This window comes from Halichoeres trimaculatus, unplaced genomic scaffold (assembly GCF_033239565.1).
Source record: "Halichoeres trimaculatus isolate MK-OKI-2021-1 unplaced genomic scaffold, fHalTri1.1 fHalTri1_scaffold_10, whole genome shotgun sequence".
Lineage (NCBI taxonomy): Eukaryota > Metazoa > Chordata > Actinopteri > Labriformes > Labridae > Halichoeres > Halichoeres trimaculatus.
Window position 1 is genome coordinate 7,521,891 of NW_027437187.1, and position 16,804 is coordinate 7,538,694.

General features: G+C 41.4%; 2 protein-coding genes across 10 annotated transcripts in view; both read right to left on the bottom strand.

Annotated features, from left to right (window-relative positions):
- Positions 1-16,804, bottom strand: part of LOC141796179 (NACHT, LRR and PYD domains-containing protein 12-like) — a 600,880-nt gene that overhangs the window by 478,321 nt on the left and 105,755 nt on the right. The gene's annotated exons all lie outside the window — the stretch shown is intronic.
- The window catches only part of ndrg4 (NDRG family member 4), a 73,782-nt gene continuing 60,947 nt past the window's right edge, over positions 3,970-16,804 (bottom strand). For 7 of the 9 annotated variants that reach the window (XM_074676928.1, XM_074676926.1, XM_074676930.1 and 4 more), the window contains 13 exons: positions 14,155-14,275; positions 13,709-13,771; positions 12,084-12,144; positions 11,880-11,966; positions 11,741-11,797; positions 11,536-11,639; positions 11,402-11,458; positions 11,234-11,285; positions 9,766-9,813; positions 7,661-7,696; positions 7,522-7,573; positions 7,300-7,338; positions 3,970-4,486 (listed from right to left, as the gene is read on the bottom strand). In XM_074676928.1, the coding sequence (XP_074533029.1) occupies positions 4,332-4,486; positions 7,300-7,338; positions 7,522-7,573; positions 7,661-7,696; positions 9,766-9,813; positions 11,234-11,285; positions 11,402-11,458; positions 11,536-11,639; positions 11,741-11,797; positions 11,880-11,966; positions 12,084-12,144; positions 13,709-13,771; positions 14,155-14,275 (932 nt within the window). In that variant the 3' untranslated portion in view covers positions 3,970-4,331. The remainder of the gene's footprint in view (positions 4,487-7,299; positions 7,339-7,521; positions 7,574-7,660; positions 7,697-9,765; positions 9,814-11,233; positions 11,286-11,401; positions 11,459-11,535; positions 11,640-11,740; positions 11,798-11,879; positions 11,967-12,083; positions 12,145-13,708; positions 13,772-14,154; positions 14,276-16,804) is intronic. The other 2 variants (XM_074676925.1, XM_074676932.1) reach the window with 1 other exon arrangement.

Below are 16,804 nucleotides of genomic sequence, written 5' to 3' on the forward strand. Positions count from 1 at the left end.
CTCACAGCCAACGGCAAATCAAATGTGGCTGCGTCTTTGGACTGGCTTCATTTCATGGTTTCAGGAACAGACAGGTGACGTCACATATGTCAGTGTTACCCAATCCATGTTTTTTATGTTCCCGACTCCAGCACACCTGATTCAAATGATCAGCTCGTCATCAAGCCCTGCTTGAGCCTGATAACGAGCCATTCATTTGAATCAGGTGTGCTGGATTTGGGTAGCATCTAAAAGATGCAGGGCAGGGGGGTCCCCCAGGACCAGGGTTGGGAAACGCTGACATATGCTACGTCCATGTCTTCTACCAGTGTTTACCCAATCCTGGTCCTGGGGCCCCCCTGCCCTGCATGTTTTAGATGTTACCCCACTCCAGCACACCTGATTCAAATGAATGGCTCGTTATCCGGCTCCAGCAGGGCTTGATGACGAGCTGATCATTTGAATCAGGTGTGTTGGAGTCGGGAACATAAAAAAACATGCAGGGCAGGGGGTCCCCAGGACCAGGATTGGGAAACACTGTCTTATACAGTCTGTGATGGAAACAGAAAGAACCAGTGCTAAGTCAGGCACTGGCCTTGGACTAGCACCAGCACCAGCATCGGTTTGGTCAAAAAGGGGTATGAGTGACCTCACTAATACTCTGTGCCTGGCTTGTGGTTAAGAGGTGTGAAACTTTGGAAAGATCTCTTTAAACTTTAATGAGAGATTAGAGATGAGAAATGTTCAAAATGAGGAAAAGCTGAGCAGCACACAGACTGAGCAGTAGAGACACATCAGCCTGGGTGACCGCTGCTCACGGTCTCAGAAAGAAAAAGTCAACGTGACCAAAAGTGACTCATAGCAGAGCCCTGTATTTGAGACAAAGTCTTTATTTCTTACTCGTTACTTTATCAGTACATGGACAGAGACAGCGTACTTGTTATATGTATTAATATATAGAATATATTTCAACTTTACATTACACATCTGAATGACAACAAAGCAGGTAAGAGTCCTTCTACTGATGTGAAAAGAAAGAAGCTCATAGGGAAAACTCCCACAATATGAAACAATCCAAACAAAGAGAACTTATTGCTCAATACAAATCAATCATAAATGGCAGTAAGTAGAAGAACAGTAGCAGTACACATGACTCAAGATTATACCAATATGAAGTTACACCCTAGTGTTGTCTATAAAAAAAACAGAAACTCTGAGGGAAGAGAAACAGAAGTATGTTGATTTTTTTTTTTTTTTTACACAATACAGACGTGTTAGAGGGTTAGAGTCTGACAACCTGCCCTATAAATTAAAAGTATCTACAAGTGCAAGGAGGACTGAGGTCTGGACACACTAATTCAGTGGCAGATTACTGAAGTAGACTTTCACAAATCCATGCTGAACTCCTCTCTATTAATAGACCTTCAGGAGGAACAGGGAGGATGTCGAAGATGTGAGGAGGAAATAAATTTGCAAACCAGAGGGAGAGGCGTAGGTTGACAATACTGTACAGCACTTCAAAAAGGGACAAAATACATTCAGGGGCCCCCAGGCAGTTTGGATAGAAGTCATGTGGGAGGATACCAAAGTGTAGATGGCAGAAGCTTAGTGAGGAGAGAAATCACTGAAAGGTTTCTGTGTGTGCTACATGCAGACTCCAGTGTTCCTGAAACTGATCCGTGAGGATCTGAGAAATGGGACTGTTAGATCATTTCCCCCCAAGAAGCAGGACTTTTGTATAAGATGGATACTTCAAACAGTTCAACAGTAATCTCTTCAGCTTCATCTTCATCACATTCTTTCCCATAAAAAAATCATTCATTCACCATTTGTCCAGCAGAGTCTCTCTCAGTGTTTCTGGTGCTGATCTCTCCGGCTGCACGCCGCGGCCCCCTGGAGCTCAAACTAACACTACCAACGTTTTAAAAAGTGACTTCAGCTGATAGCCCTTTAGGGTGCGACTGGGTTTGCCTGTGAGAGCCGGGGCACCTTGTGATTTTTTTTAGGGGAAAGGGATTTGTTTTTTAAGGTGGCTGGGGGTTGCCCTACATTCTGAGCTTGGCGCCCAAATGGCTCCAAAAAAGCCCCGCCCCTTACAGGCCGCCTCAGGAAAACGCACACCTCAGCAATTGGAAGCTACGCCCCTTCAAACAGGGGACCAAAGGGTTTTTTGAAAAAGAACTTCAGACAGGACGAGGTGACTATGGTACATGAAGACTGTACATTACTAAGCTGAAAACCAGGGGACCTCATCTCTGAGCATCGTGGACACGGTGGTTCAGCTCAGCAGATAACAGCACACAGCTGCACTAAGCTAACACTAGATCTCTAAACATGGATTACACTGGTAAGGTAACGGCTACACAGCACATCAAACACAATCTAACCATGGCGCGATGGATTCTGAGGATGTGTTTTCTTTGGGTTCGTTCCCTTACAAAGCTCCTCCTATTTCGACACGATGCACGGTGGAAACCTGTGAGTGTGAGCCGTGAGCTTTGGCTCTGCACTTTAAGGGAAGTCTGCATCCAGTTCTTTGGTGATGATCCACAGAGAGAGTTCTGCCTCGGTACACAGGGTCTAGTTTGGTTTGGTTCAGTGTGATTGTCATGTAGAAGACCACAGAGCTGACCGACTATGGCCAGAACCACGTGACTGATGACGGCGGTGACATCAATGGCTCTATGTAACTATGGAAACACACTAAGAATGGCCTACTGCTAGACACTACGGTGATGCTAGAATGCCCTAAGGTTACTTTCACATTCACATGCATATACAGTTGAATAGATACCTCTAATATAGAAAGTCATGTCGTGGATTGTCTCAGAAATGTGAGATGACGCACATATTAAAGCTGCACTTAGCAACATTATCATTTCAGACTGCATTTAGCTCACAGACCAGGTCTTTATGACGTCTGGTCCTCAGTTCACATGCTACATGAGTACAAACATTCAGAAGCCATTTGAGTGCTTTCTTAAATACATTAAGCAGTGTAAAAATTAAAACTATGAGCTGTATAACTCACAGAAACGTGACTGAAAGTGAGTGACTATAGAAGAAGTTCAGCTCCTCTCGCTCTGCAAACTGACCAGTATCCTCATTGTTTCACCAGTCATACCAAACGTAAGATAAAAATGATCTAAATAGTGGTTCAGTCTTTTATAGCTTAGACCAGTGATTCCCTAACTGTAGGACGGGGCCCCCTGGTGAGCCAGGAAGGTATTGCCAGTGGGCTGCCAAATAATTTCCAAAATATTTGTCTGTTTTCTTTAAATATGCTTTTCATCATTTTTGTTCTGTTTGTCCTTCTTGTATCAGACATGTGACAAGAAAATGAGCGATAGGAATTTTTGTTTTTATTGGCAGAACCACTTAGCTGTCCTGTCCTTTATGTTCAATCTTCAATGAAAAAAGTGCTGTGAGAACACAGCCTCAGTATTTATGGGGTCGTGGGTGGGCCGTGAAAACTTTTGAGTCTTTAAAGTGGGCCCTGTGTTAGGGAATGCTGGGAAACATTAGCATAGATGATAAAACAGATATAGTCTTGTGGTAGACCTTAAGTATTACTATAAAAATGAATATTTGTAAATTGTTTTAAGTTTTTTACACTCTCATTTAGCATAAAATCTCACCAAGTGCAGCTTTAAATCAGTGTGTTTGACTCCAGCTACGCTCGTCGACTAACAAAGCTCTCTCTAAGCACTACAGGTGCACTGCGCTACAGCTAGCTGTGTTCTATTATCTGAGAGTGTGGACACACACCGCGTCTGATGCTCACCTTTCATCACAGAGAGACCAGAAACAACACAGAGAGAGATTCCTACGTTTGGTCCACACGAAAAAAACAAAGCAACAAACGTCATTCAACATTTTCATTAATAATCCCTTGAAAGGTTTTTCCTGTGTCCTGCATTTTCTCAAAGATTTCACCATTAGCAGCAGCTTGTTATGAATGTTTGTGAAGAATATTTTCTTGTGTGTGTGTGTGTGTGTGTGTGTGTGTGTGTAGGGGGGTTAAAAGAGGGGAGGCAAAGAATGAGGAGACACTTAGCAAACACAGGAGTGACATTTAGAGAATAAAACAGATGCCTCATAATTCAGTGCTGGGTGGTGTTTGGGTGTTGGGGTGTTAGTCGTAATACTTATGGTATTTTACAGTGAAGAGGGAAGATGACGGCAGACAGGGAGATCAGGAAGAGATCAATGAAGACAGAAAGAGCTGTTTCGTCTCACTTCTCTCCCCAGTCTGGCTTCATTGATCCAGCCCATCTCCTCTCTGCTGTCATCCCACCCCAACTCTCCTTCCCTTCCTCTACCCTTCCTTCCTTCAATGGCAGCTTAGCTCCTCAGCAGGACACCTCCATGGTCTGGGTGACTGTCCCGACTCCCTCGGTGCTGTCAGAATGGGTGCACGCTCGTGAGCGAGAGCCTTCCATGGAGCTGGCGCTGGTCAGGGAGGCTGTCCTGGAGCGAGCCAGGCGAGTCATGCTGGCAGAGGGCACTGCGACAAACAGGACAGCAAAGGGAGGGGAAAGAGTTAAACATGGCTCTCTGTTTAATGTCAGTGTGATGAGATGATGAAAGGGAAATGTGAGGAGTACATGCCAGTGTGCAGAACTCAAGATATTCCTTTTTTTTCTGTGAGAGACTCACATTACAGCCGTGAAAGGTGCAAGATGCTCATTAAAGCTGCAAATGTGTCTGCACAGAAACACATCGTCGGCATCATGCACTGGAGAAACTCAGAGCTTGGTTAGTTTGGCTTTTTTTCCTACAGATGTTAATCATTTATATAATTGTTACTTTAAGCTACTGGGTCTTTAGATGGGAGTGTTGACTGCTGTTTCCAAGAAAATGATTCTACAAACTACACAAGTTAAATTTTCCGGCAATATCATTTTTAAATTCTGTGTCTCTACAATTTTAAGGGACCACATGAGGAAGAGTTGTACAAAGTTTTCAAATTACTATAGTAGAAAACTTAGGTTACTAGCAAAAAAAAAAAAAAAACAGACTGGTGCTTAATCCCTATTTGATTGTAAGAGTGGTTACCAAAGTTAGGGGTTGCAAAACATCTTCAAACATGGCAATAATAAAAAAACAAATCAAAACAGAACATATTGATTTACATCTGTTCCATTATTCTAAAATGAGTATCTATAAGGGGTTAAGTTTGACCTCAATTCCTGCAAGAAGAAAACGTTTGATTCTTTTTCCACATTTCTTTGTTAAAGACTTTCGAGGTGAATAAACCAGGATAATTTAGGAAACTCAGCAAATGTGCACATTAGTAGATTAATTTTGGTAAATCAGCTCTGTTAAGTATCTCAGGCCTTTTTTTGATTGGATTATTATTGTTTACCATAAGCAGGAGGTCACCAGTCTCCAGCATTGCTCCTATAAGAGATCCCCTGATGTATACACAACAAGTGCTTCCACCATCCTCTGGGCAAATGTTTGGGTCACCTAGACGGTTCAGGTCAGGTAAGAGCAAGCTCCAGTTTTTATCAGTTGGTTCTTTGCATTATGAGAATGTATAATGGCGTGTTACAGCCAGTTAACTTTTTTTTTTAATCTTATGTTTTTTCAAGAAAGTAAACTCAAAATCCTCAAAAAAAAAAAAAACTCATACTCAAAATTTACAAGTTTGTATAGTCAGACATTTACAAGATTACTGACGAGCTGCCCTTTGCCTGTATCACTGTATCATGGACCCACCTCACAAACAGTCATCACTGTGTATCAGGGCTGTCCAGTAGAGAGCAGCACACTGACCTGGAGAAGAGGTGACTGTGTCTCTTTCTAAAGTTCAATCTTTTTTTTTTATTATTATTATTTTTTAGCTGACTTTAATACACCATCATAAGAATGATCCCCCTGACATAGTGGGATTGTTTGTTGAGGTGTTCTGGTCCTGACTCAGAAAAGCCACGTCTGTGTCTTCACACTCACTAAGTTTGACTTTGTGCATCACGTATTCAGTCACACTGGTTTTGATGATTCTATGACTGAAGTTTATTATGGTTCATTTGGATCTAATTAATAGGGCTGGCACAACATGGTATTCTTGAGATTTGATTCTATAACAGATTTAAATTGTGACTCTTTGGTTTTTGCAATTTTTGCGATCTTTAGTTCGCTTTTTTAACATCAGACCATGTGAAAAAGTTAACTATATCAGGAACCATATTTTCCCATAAAATGAACATCATGTGAGTTAGACAAAAACATTTCACCTTCTGCTGGAGAGATGTGGAAACTTTTCTTTCTTTCTTTCTTTCTTTCTTTCTTTCTTTCTTTCTTTCTTTCTTTCTTTCTTTCTTTCTTTTTTCCTTTCTTTTTTTTTTTTTTTTTTTTTTTTTTTTACAAAGAATCCCAATTTTGATATTGTCATACAAAAAAATCTCAAGATTTTTTTTTTTTCCCACCCCTGTAACTTAATATATATGTTTGCAAACCACAGAACAGGAACACTTTCTATCATTTTACGTTACAGTTTGGGGAGCTTAACTATGACAGAGGATTAGAGCTGCATTTAAAACTGTTAGGAAAACAAGGACAAAGTCATAATATCATACGATCAGTGTGTAACTTGTTTTTTTGTGAGGTAGTTTGTAACTACTATTAACAATCGAACTGTTGAATAACCATCAGCTGGACCTCAGGGTGGCTGCCCAGCGTCATGCTCTAAAATGAAGAGAGTGGGTCATCCTGTGAACTTACAGCAAATGATAAACAGTGCTTTAACGCCTGTGCACGACTGTCTTTGACCTGTCCTTCTTTATTGTAGATTCTCAGTCTAGTCAGGAAACAAACTCCTGTGAGAATGTGGTGCTTATGTGTGAAAAGACTAAAAGTCTATGAGTCTCTAAGGTTTATGAAGAAAAGAGAACTCAGTGATATTCCCCCGAGGATAATTTGTTGATGTAGGTTCGATCGTCTGTTGGACATTCTCCTTTTAAAAGCTGCATTTTGTTTTTAAAGAGGGGTTCGCTTCAGAAAGCTCGGTGCTTACCCAAGGCCATGCAGAGAGCAGTATTAGAGATGCAATGGTAAAGGAATGGGGGGAGGAAAAGTAACAATATATTTTTCCATGTTTGGAAAAATTATTTTTCAATCAAAAAAAAACTTTGATGGAGTTAAATGTCCTTCTCAAAATAAAAACTAGAAATGACAGCCAAAGTAAAAATTTCATAACAGCCAAAAATATTGTTGGAAAAATAAACCAAGGGATGGAAATCAATTTTCAAAATGCCAATGTCATCAAACGGGGCAGCAATAAGAGGTCAGAGGTGAACGGGGAGGAGGAAGTACCTGGCCCTCCACTCAACCTCCGATCCTTCACATAAGCGACTGAGAGAACGGGGCAGGGGAGACAGAGGGCAAGATTAACACAACTCATGTCCCTCTGCAGCACACACATCACAGGTAACACCACAGCAATACTTCTGTTTGATTCACTTTGAGTTATTCATGACTCCCTGGGAGACACAGAAACCGACATGTATGATGAGGTCTGTCTCTACATGTACTCACTGTAGCCCATTCCCTGCAGGAAGTACTTGAAGGCTTCAGTCAGCTTGCCGGGCTACAAGACAAAACATCACAGTCTGAAAATGATGCCTTCAGGATTTTGTATGGCATTGCATGGCAGGCTTCTAATCAGGAAGGTTACCTGTGTGAGCTGAGGGAGTCCACCAGAGTCCGCCATCTGCCAGGAGAAGAGGAGCAACATTAACCAGGGAGAAGAAAGGAGACCATGTGTGATAAGCATGAAGGGACTGTTGAGCTGCCGGCCTGGGGAGACTGGTGAGTCAAGCTAACACCTGGTGATGGGACTCAATCCCCATGGGACATCAAAGGTTTGACCAGAAGTTACAGGAAACATTTAGTTCTTGGAGTCTTCCAGGAACTAAATGGTCCCCATGGCCCATCATCGTCTGTGTTTCCAAGGGCATTTGTGTAATCTCTGAAGGCTTGAAACCCCTTTGAGATTATGCAAATCAGGTCAGTGATGTGTGGAGAAAAACATAAAAGTGATTGCAACACACTGACAGACCAGTAGAGGGCAGTGAGACAACTACTGAAGCTATTCAGCAAAGATAACACCACAAAGGCACTTTGTTGCACTGCAGGTAAATAGCTCGTGGCTGAGACAGGGGCAAGACTAAAGGCTAGGGTTTAAAGTGTGACGATGACCTTAGCCTAAGCATGGACTGGTGTCTCATGCTCAAACAGACTGAGATCATCATTAAATATCCAACTAATGAGAACATAATTATACATAGACATGTCAACTAAACTAGTATTCATTTCTGAGGACTTCTTCTGAGTTTGAACAGCTGTTGTAACCTGGATATCCACTGACATGTTCAGATGAAGGTCTCCAGTTTACAGGGTCACTCTTTAAACTGGAACACCAGGGGCTGACAGAGACACATTCACACTACCAGGCTCAAATAAGACCCTTGTTTAGGAGGTACTAAACCAAGTCCTTCACAGCTGGGGGTCATTTTATTGTGGATGACTAGAGGGGGAAATAAAAACACTGTGGCTGCTCCACCATTCAGAAAGATTCAGCTGCAGGCCCCGTTCCCAAAGTTCCTGAAGAACTGGAACAGCTAACACTTTAACAACCCCAGAACTAAATTCAGACCTGAGTTCCTTCAGTTAAAAAGCACATATTTACTCAAAAAACCCTAGTTCTTGGGGAAAGTTCCTGTAGTTGAAAATCACTTATTGCATTTTAGCTCTTAAAGAAACCATGAGGAGGATCTGTATTATTTCTGCAGCTCCACCTTTTGGCCTGGAGTCTCATGCACACTGTGGTGAAGATTTGAGTCTCAAAAAGGTGTGTTTGTGTTTAAGAAATAGATTAGATCTCCTTTTTGACTCTACTTTTCTTTGTTCAAAACAACTTTTAACCAGATACAACGCAACGAGGTAAGGTATTCACCAACAGTTACATAGCTCTGTTGTTTGAAATGTGTCAACAAGCAAACTTTGTAAGTCTGTGGTGTAGTTTAGCATCACTGTCAGTCTGGTGCTCTAAGACATGGCTGTGATGTGTAACATTAGTGAATCCTGGTTATGTCCTGCCAGTCATCTACCAATCAGAGCTAACATAACCTCACTCTTCATTTTATTGATAGACTCTAAAGTTTGAACAGACCACTGCAGAATAACTGCTGACTGTGGGTTGGAATAAGCATTAGCACAAACAGTTTAGCCCATGTGTTAGCCTTTAGCTCGTGTTTTAGCTTTTAGCTCTTCTTTTAGCCTTTACCTTGGGCCCTATCACTCTATGGTTCAGCTTCTCTTCAGCTGCTCTTCTGTCTTTTTCAGCAGAGAAAAACACAGATCTCTCTTCTCACCGCTAAACTTGGTCAGTTAGCGTGGTGTTGTCATAGAGAATTAGACGTGCCATATATCAATCTGGTCCTCTCCAACCTGATTGGGAAACTAAAAAGTGGCATTTAGGAATAACCTTCATTGGCCCATATAGTTTTTTTTTTTTTTTTTTTCATTCTAAATTGTGGATTACGATCAGGCATATACCTGGAAGAGAGACTCTTTTTCGAGTTCACTTAAAAAGTATTCACAGCCCCTTTAACTCTTTCATGTTTACCAACACGAATGTGAATCATTCCTGAGAGCCTGATGTAAGTGTCACAGGACTGCACTAAGCTGCTGGATGCTTGCTAATTTGAGTGTGTGTTTTTATTTGTTGTTGTTGTTGTTGTTGTCTAATGTCGGTGCAGGGAAAGGGACATGAGTTACCTTTAAGAAGGTAGTATTGGTGGGGTCCAGTTTTGAGTTGCACTCCACCTAAAAAAATAAAAAAAATAAGTGTTGAATTAAATATGCAAAATCAAAATAAAATATATGTAATACATGAATACAAATATTCTTGGTGTCCTGCGCTGTATCTTCAGATTATCAGTGGAGACTATATTAGTCTGTGTGTGAGTGTGTGTTAGTGACCCAGATACTGCAGTGTGCTGCAGAGATGAGTCACTCCAGCAGGCTGAGAGCCGCAGTGCACACACACACACACACACACACACACACACACACACACACACACACACACACACACACACACACACACACACACACACACACACACACACACACACATTACACAGATGTGAATGGATGCATGTCCGCTCTCACTTTTGGACACACAAACACACAACATGTTTTTGCTCTCTGCAGCTTCCTGCTGTGTTAATCTTTAATCCCTGAGCAGAATGCCAAATTACAAACTCCACTGTCCAAATGTTGAAAGTATGAATACATAACAGAAATACATTAACCTTTTCCTCCTGGAGAACATTTGTTTGAAAGGTTGTACAAACAAGCTTCATCTGCGTGTACGCTGTCAAACATCGTAAAACTGTCGCAAGTGAAAAGAACATTTAGGTCGAACATTAACGTCAAAACATTTGCAAATGAGCGGAAGGGGATGTAAATGTGAGTCAAAACATTTTTGCATCTCTCAACATTTTTTTCTCTGCTCACTCTGTGTGAAGTGTGTGTGTGTGTGTGAGTGTGAAGGAATGTGTCAAAACACAGCAGACACAACTGGTCATACAAGCGGTTATGAAATATTCATCTGACCTCCATCTGTCACATCCAGTCAAACAACTCTTGTTTTCCTCCTGCTTCCTCACACTCTGTCATTTCTCTGTCACTCGCTATCCCTCCATCCTTCTGTCTCTCCAAGGTGTTTTATAACAAGCGCTCACCCCACCCGCCCCATCCGCCCCATCCGCCCGCCCTCTGTGCACCTCCATCCAATCCCTCCACCCAACAGAGGAGAGATTTGATTCCAGTTTTAACATTAGCAGATTAACTGGTGCAGAAGCATAAATATCTAGGCCACTTCAAACTAGGAAACCTCAGAGAAAGAGTGAGGCCATCTGGCCCCTGGAGAGCCAGTGCGCACACACACCACACACACATTCCTATAGTATCAGAGACTAACATTGCGCACACAGATGGACGCAGAGAGAGAACAGACACACACAGAGTCCCCGGGGTGCAGCAGGGTTACTCTGCTAGCTGACCCGTTTCTGCTTTGTTGAATAAGAACGGACTGGAACTGGGTTTTCATGCCAAGTACAAATCAGTGAAGAAGGAAAGAACAGGGGCATGGAGTCAGAGAGTTTCTTCCAGGCTCGGGTATGTGTTTGGAGAAAGTTCATGTTGAGGTGAAGAAAGAGGAGTAACATGAAGGACTTACTACTCCTTCCTCAGCAGGAGCGTTGTCCCCGACAACCAGCATCACTGGACACCTGTGGGGATACAGAGAAGGTTCTTTATAAGACTCTTGCTTTAATTTAAGTCGAGTTTAACTTAATCAAGGATCAGAGCAACTGCAGAGTATTATTTTGTGTTTATCCAAACTCACTTCAGGGTCTTTGCATTCAGTACAGTCCCGCTGCGATTCATCTCCAGGTCCCTCCGACTGCAAGAGGAACAACAAAGGTTAAGATGAAGCCCTTTCTTTATTTTTAGGGTGTTAGTGGAGTTTCTTCTCTTCACCTGTTGTACATGTTCCAGAAAAGCTGCAGGTTGAACTGGTTGATGGTGTTGTTGATCTGCTGCCTGTAGCTCTGCACCAGCTCCGTGTTGTTCATCAGCTCCTCCTGCAGGAAACACACACAAACTGAGTCAGAACAACAGTTAAAGATACAAAAAATAAAGTTGATTCATCAGAGCAGAGTTTTAACAGTAACCATCCACATACCTGGCTGAAAAGGTGTGGCAGCACAGTATCCGGCAGGGCACTGGTCAGACCTGACAGCTGAGGAGAAAACATGAAAGGTTGTCAACATGTGAAACATCAGGCTGTGATTGATAAGTGAACATGAACACAGCTTTGGTACCTTGGTGGCAGCCCAGTCAATCCATCCTTTGCCGTTTGGGTCGATGTTGAGCAGGACCAAGCCTTCCACCAGGTCAGGGAAGATCAGCTGAGGAGAGAAACACATGATTTTTAATGATCAGTGAGTGTTTCCTCCATTCAGGCTCACGCTGATCAGGTCTGTGTACAGTGCACGTCATGTCAGGAGAACCAGCGTGTGACTCACAGCAAACTTGGCCAAGATGTAAGCCCCAGCTCCAACTCCAATCCCCACGATGCTCTTGAAGCTGTATTAAGGTAGAGATGAGGTAAAGGTTAGACTGAGAGAAACAAACAAAACAAGTCTGACAGAGCGTTGTGGCTTTATAGTCCTACAGAATCATTTTAACTCCAGCTTTAAGATTAAAATGTGTGTTTCTTTTGAGTGAAGTATTTGAGATCTCATCTTTGGTTTCTAACGCACTGAAAAAAAAAGACAGGAAGCAAATCAGTTTTATGTCTGATTGACAGTAAAATCTTTTCTTTTAGACTTATTAAGAGCCAAATTCGTATGACAAGAAACATATATTACTTATTTTTGTTAAAAGACCAAAAATAAAATAAAATCTGCCAGTGAGTTTCCATTGTTAAGATATTAATAGTTTTTCATAAAACTTTGGCCATAAAAATTTTAAACGTGATTCATGTCCTTAGCTTTTTTTAAAATGAGCACCCAGCCCAGCCGCCCCCCAACAAAAACAAACAAACAAAAATAAATTTGTGTTTTTATTTTATTCCGTTCTATTTTATTTTATTCTATTCTATGAAATTCTATTATATGACATTCTATTCCATAACATTGCCTTACATTATATTGTATTAGATTCCACTTTGTTGAAAATGTATTTTTCTAATTTTATTTGATTTTATCTTAAATGTGCATTGTTCTAATTTATCTTATCTTTTATTTTGTTTAAATTTTAGTTTATTCTATTTTATTAAGTCAAGTTTCTGTTTTTTTATTTTGTTGAATTAAAGTTATTTTTTTCAATTATATTTTGTTAAATTAAAGTTTATTTAATTTTTTGTTAAATTTGAGTTTATTTTTTTTATTTTTTGTAAAATTTAAGTTCATTTTTTTATTTTGTTGAGTTTAAGTTTATTGTTTTTTAGTCTGCCAAGCTTCTTTTTGATTTTATTTTGTTAAATTTAAGTTTATTCTTTTTTATTTATTTGTGTTAAATTCAAGTTTATTTTTTTTATTTTGTTAAGTTTTAGTTTGTTGTATCTTATACTGTTAAATTTCATGTCACTCTTTATTATTTTATTCAAATTAGGTTTATTCTTTTTGATTTTATTATACTAAGCTTTAGTTTATTGTATCATAATCAGTTTTAATGGAACTGATTTTTTTTTTACTTTTTCATCATTTTATATTATTATCATTATTGTCATTCATTATTATATCCAACAGTGTAACCATGTCTGTGATGGCTACAAACCACATTTCATGTTAGTTACATCTTATGAGAGCACACACAATATTGTGTTCTCAGAAACCTCCCTGGGTTAGAGTCAGTGTGCTCTGAAATGTTTGAGACAATGATAAAACTGAACATTTTCTGTTGTTTGTTTGTCTTGAGCTGTTTTAGTTTGAGCATGAAAGCTTTTTTTTTATTTTGAACTTTTTGGTCAGAAACTGAACGTCCCACGTTCACTCTGAAGCAGTTTGAAGAACGGGCTGGTTTAAAACACAAGGGGGCGGACAGAGAGAGGGACGTGGAGTCTCTGCCAGCTCCTAAGTGGAACTAGGACACTGTGTCCTGGCTGCTCTGTGGATCTATGTGGATCTGAAAGACAGGAAACACCAACCCAAAGTGCTGCACTACAGTGGGCAGCATCCCGGCCAGCTGGTCCATGGTGGGGTACTGGTACCTGTGGACAGAGAGGACACAAGTCACATGACAGCGTAGATAAAAGTGTCTTCACATTAACCAGGACACACTCAGATATCTTCCTGATACATCTGCAGTGAGGCTACAGTGTTTGTCACAGATGTTTCTGTCTGGCCTCAGGGCTTCAGCCCTTATCTGCACGTCATCATGCTCACCATCCTCACCATCCTCAGCATTTTCTGTTTTATTAACAAAGACAAAATGCCCCCTCTCCAAACAAAAAAAAACCAAAACACTGACCTAAATATTAATCTTTGCTCCAAACTACTCTAAAGTAAACTGAATGTGATCCTGTTTATCTGTTCATCAGAGACGGTATATGGTGACTGCCTCTTGGTAAATTTGTTTTTTGTGTCTTATTACCCCTGTGGCATCTGTGAGGCTCCAATCTGCTGTCCTGGGGCATCCACGTGGCACACCACAAAGTGTTTGGTGATCTCCTGCATGTCCTCATTGTTGAAGAAAGAGTTGAAGCACAGCTTGTCTGCAGGACGGGAGGAAGAGATGGAGAAGTGTTCACATCAAGCATGCTGCACGCTCACAGAGGACCTTAAAGGTGACCATCTGGACCCTTGATCCAGTGCCAAAGAGGAGACGTCAAAGGCTGCTTCTCAGAAATACTTCATCAAAGCTCATTCACTTGCATTTGAATGGGGAAATCAGATGACGAAGCACAATAACTCAGCAGTTTTTGGATGTAGGGACGTCCCTGGACACAGACCCAAGCTCTACCTTTGGTCCAGGTCTTTAAATAAGAGCACTGATCTAACGTGATGCGTCAGCTACTTTGATGATCGCTCCTGGATCCAAGTGGTTTCAAGTCAGTCTCTGAATTAGGATCACAGGTTGGGACAGTGTGGAGGTGATATTAACCAGTGTTTCGATCCGTTTTGAAGGTGTCTCAGTGATCCTCAGCTTCCTGTCTGGGTTTAAAGCTGAAAAGTTGGAACACTGCTTTCTGAAATAGCTCCATGTATAATAAATGTCAGATCTGCTCTGGCCCTCCTCCCACCGAGCTCTGCAGTTGTCCTACTTTCAGCTCATGTGTGTCACGCTCTGTGAAACCACGCAGCAACATTGTTCCCTCCTCGGGCGGCGGATGACTTAATTAAACGGGGCCAATTAGCATGACAACTGGGTTAGAGATGAAAGTGTTGAGAGTCAGGAGAGGTGAGGCTAGAATCAGAGCTCTGCATGCTGCCAGTTTATGTAAACACAGGCGCTGTACGAGGACAGAGGTGAGACGCTCGCTCGGTTCATGGGTACACGCTGAATCATCGCTTGGCCCTCGCGGTCTGCACTCCCACTGACTTTGTGACCTACTTTCTCCCTGTCTTACTTTCTGTCTCTGTTTGAGCCTCTCTGGCTCTTCAGCATCTCTCCTCTTTGTTGAACCTGCTCTTTGATGAGCTTCCTCGCCTTATCTCTGTCATTCTCCGTTTTCTCTTGCTCCCCCTCTTCATCCCCGTATAATTAATCAAGGCCCTGGCACAGAGCTGAGCAATCTGCTGATTTTGGAGACATGAAAATAGAAAGCTAAGCTCCCCCTCATTTCCCCTTTTCCCATGCGCTTGTTTTCATCCTTTGCTCTCCTTTCCATCCTCAATGACTGTGCGCCACAGTGCAGTGATTCAGAGACAGACTATGAATACTAATGGACTCTGCTGCAGCATCAGGCCCTCATGTCCACCTTATAACACATAAACACGTACATAAAGACAGCTGTTGTCTCTGTTTGTTTCTGTAATCTTCATTTTTTGACGTCTCATTGTGTTTTTTTTTTTTCTGAAGCAGGTTTGTGTCTTTGTGTGACCCTGATGGAAACAGAGGCAGTAGGTGAACAACAAACAGCAGATATCTGTAGTCCGCAGAGCAGGACGGATCATCTCTGGTTTATGACACGCTATCCTCCACCCCCCACTCCCCCCATCCCTATCCCACCTCCACCCATCACGCAGCGCTGCAGTGCTGACGGCCCCGCCCCGCCGCCCGCCGCAGGATGGGGATGTTTTTCTGACCTACATTTCATCGATGCCTCACACACTCAGCCATCATTTGCCTCCTCATCTCTTCCCATTTCTATTTTTGTCAACATGGATCACACAGTGGAACAAACTCCCGCTCAGAGCCTTCCTCCTCCTCTTCCTGTGTTTTCTTCTCTGTACGTCTGCATCCCTCCTCTCACCTTCACATGTTTATTTTATCATCCTGCTGTACACAAGGTGTGCTGCTCAAACATCATAACAGACGACACTTTAAAGCTTGGAGGTTCGTTGTGTTTCAAAAAGAGCTTAAATGATTAAGAGATATAACTTGATTTCACCAGAAACAAAAAATGTGTAGGAGTGTTGTCGCTTCATTGAAGCGATAAAATTGAGCCGTTCAGAAATGATTCTTCATTTATTCTGTTTTAAAGAGGAACCACTTAAAGCAGAGTGAAAACATTTTTGTTGTTGTTGATTCTTCCCTAAAAATGTCCCAACACAGTGTTTATCATGAACAGTTTTACTTTCACAGTGAGAATTTTTAGGTTATCAAGTCGACTGATATCAACCTTTTGTGATCAAAACATGTCAGCAAGAGCTTTGACAGCATGATTTTCAGTTCCTTATCAGCTGATTGAGAGCATGCTGAAGAAACACCATTTTTAGTTTTTTTAAAAGCAAATCATGGTGTGCTTAAGGTATTTGCAAAAGCCACAACACAAGAGGAGTTAAAAGAAGGGATGCAGCAATATGAAAATGTTGGTCGACACCGATATCCGATATTGATATTGCTGTTATGGCTGATAACTGATATTTACCAATATCAATATTGGTAAAAGAAAAAATCTGAGAGGATGTGTCGCAGCAGGTATATTTTGGCTGTTTTTGGATCAAAAGCAGGAAGAGAGACATAAAAGAAGATAGTCAACTCTTCGTAGGTAGAGTCGGTGTTAACATAGTGATAGAAAACAAAATTATTTGGGTCTTGAAAGATCAAAATGCTCTGAAATTGGCTGGCAGCTAATGAG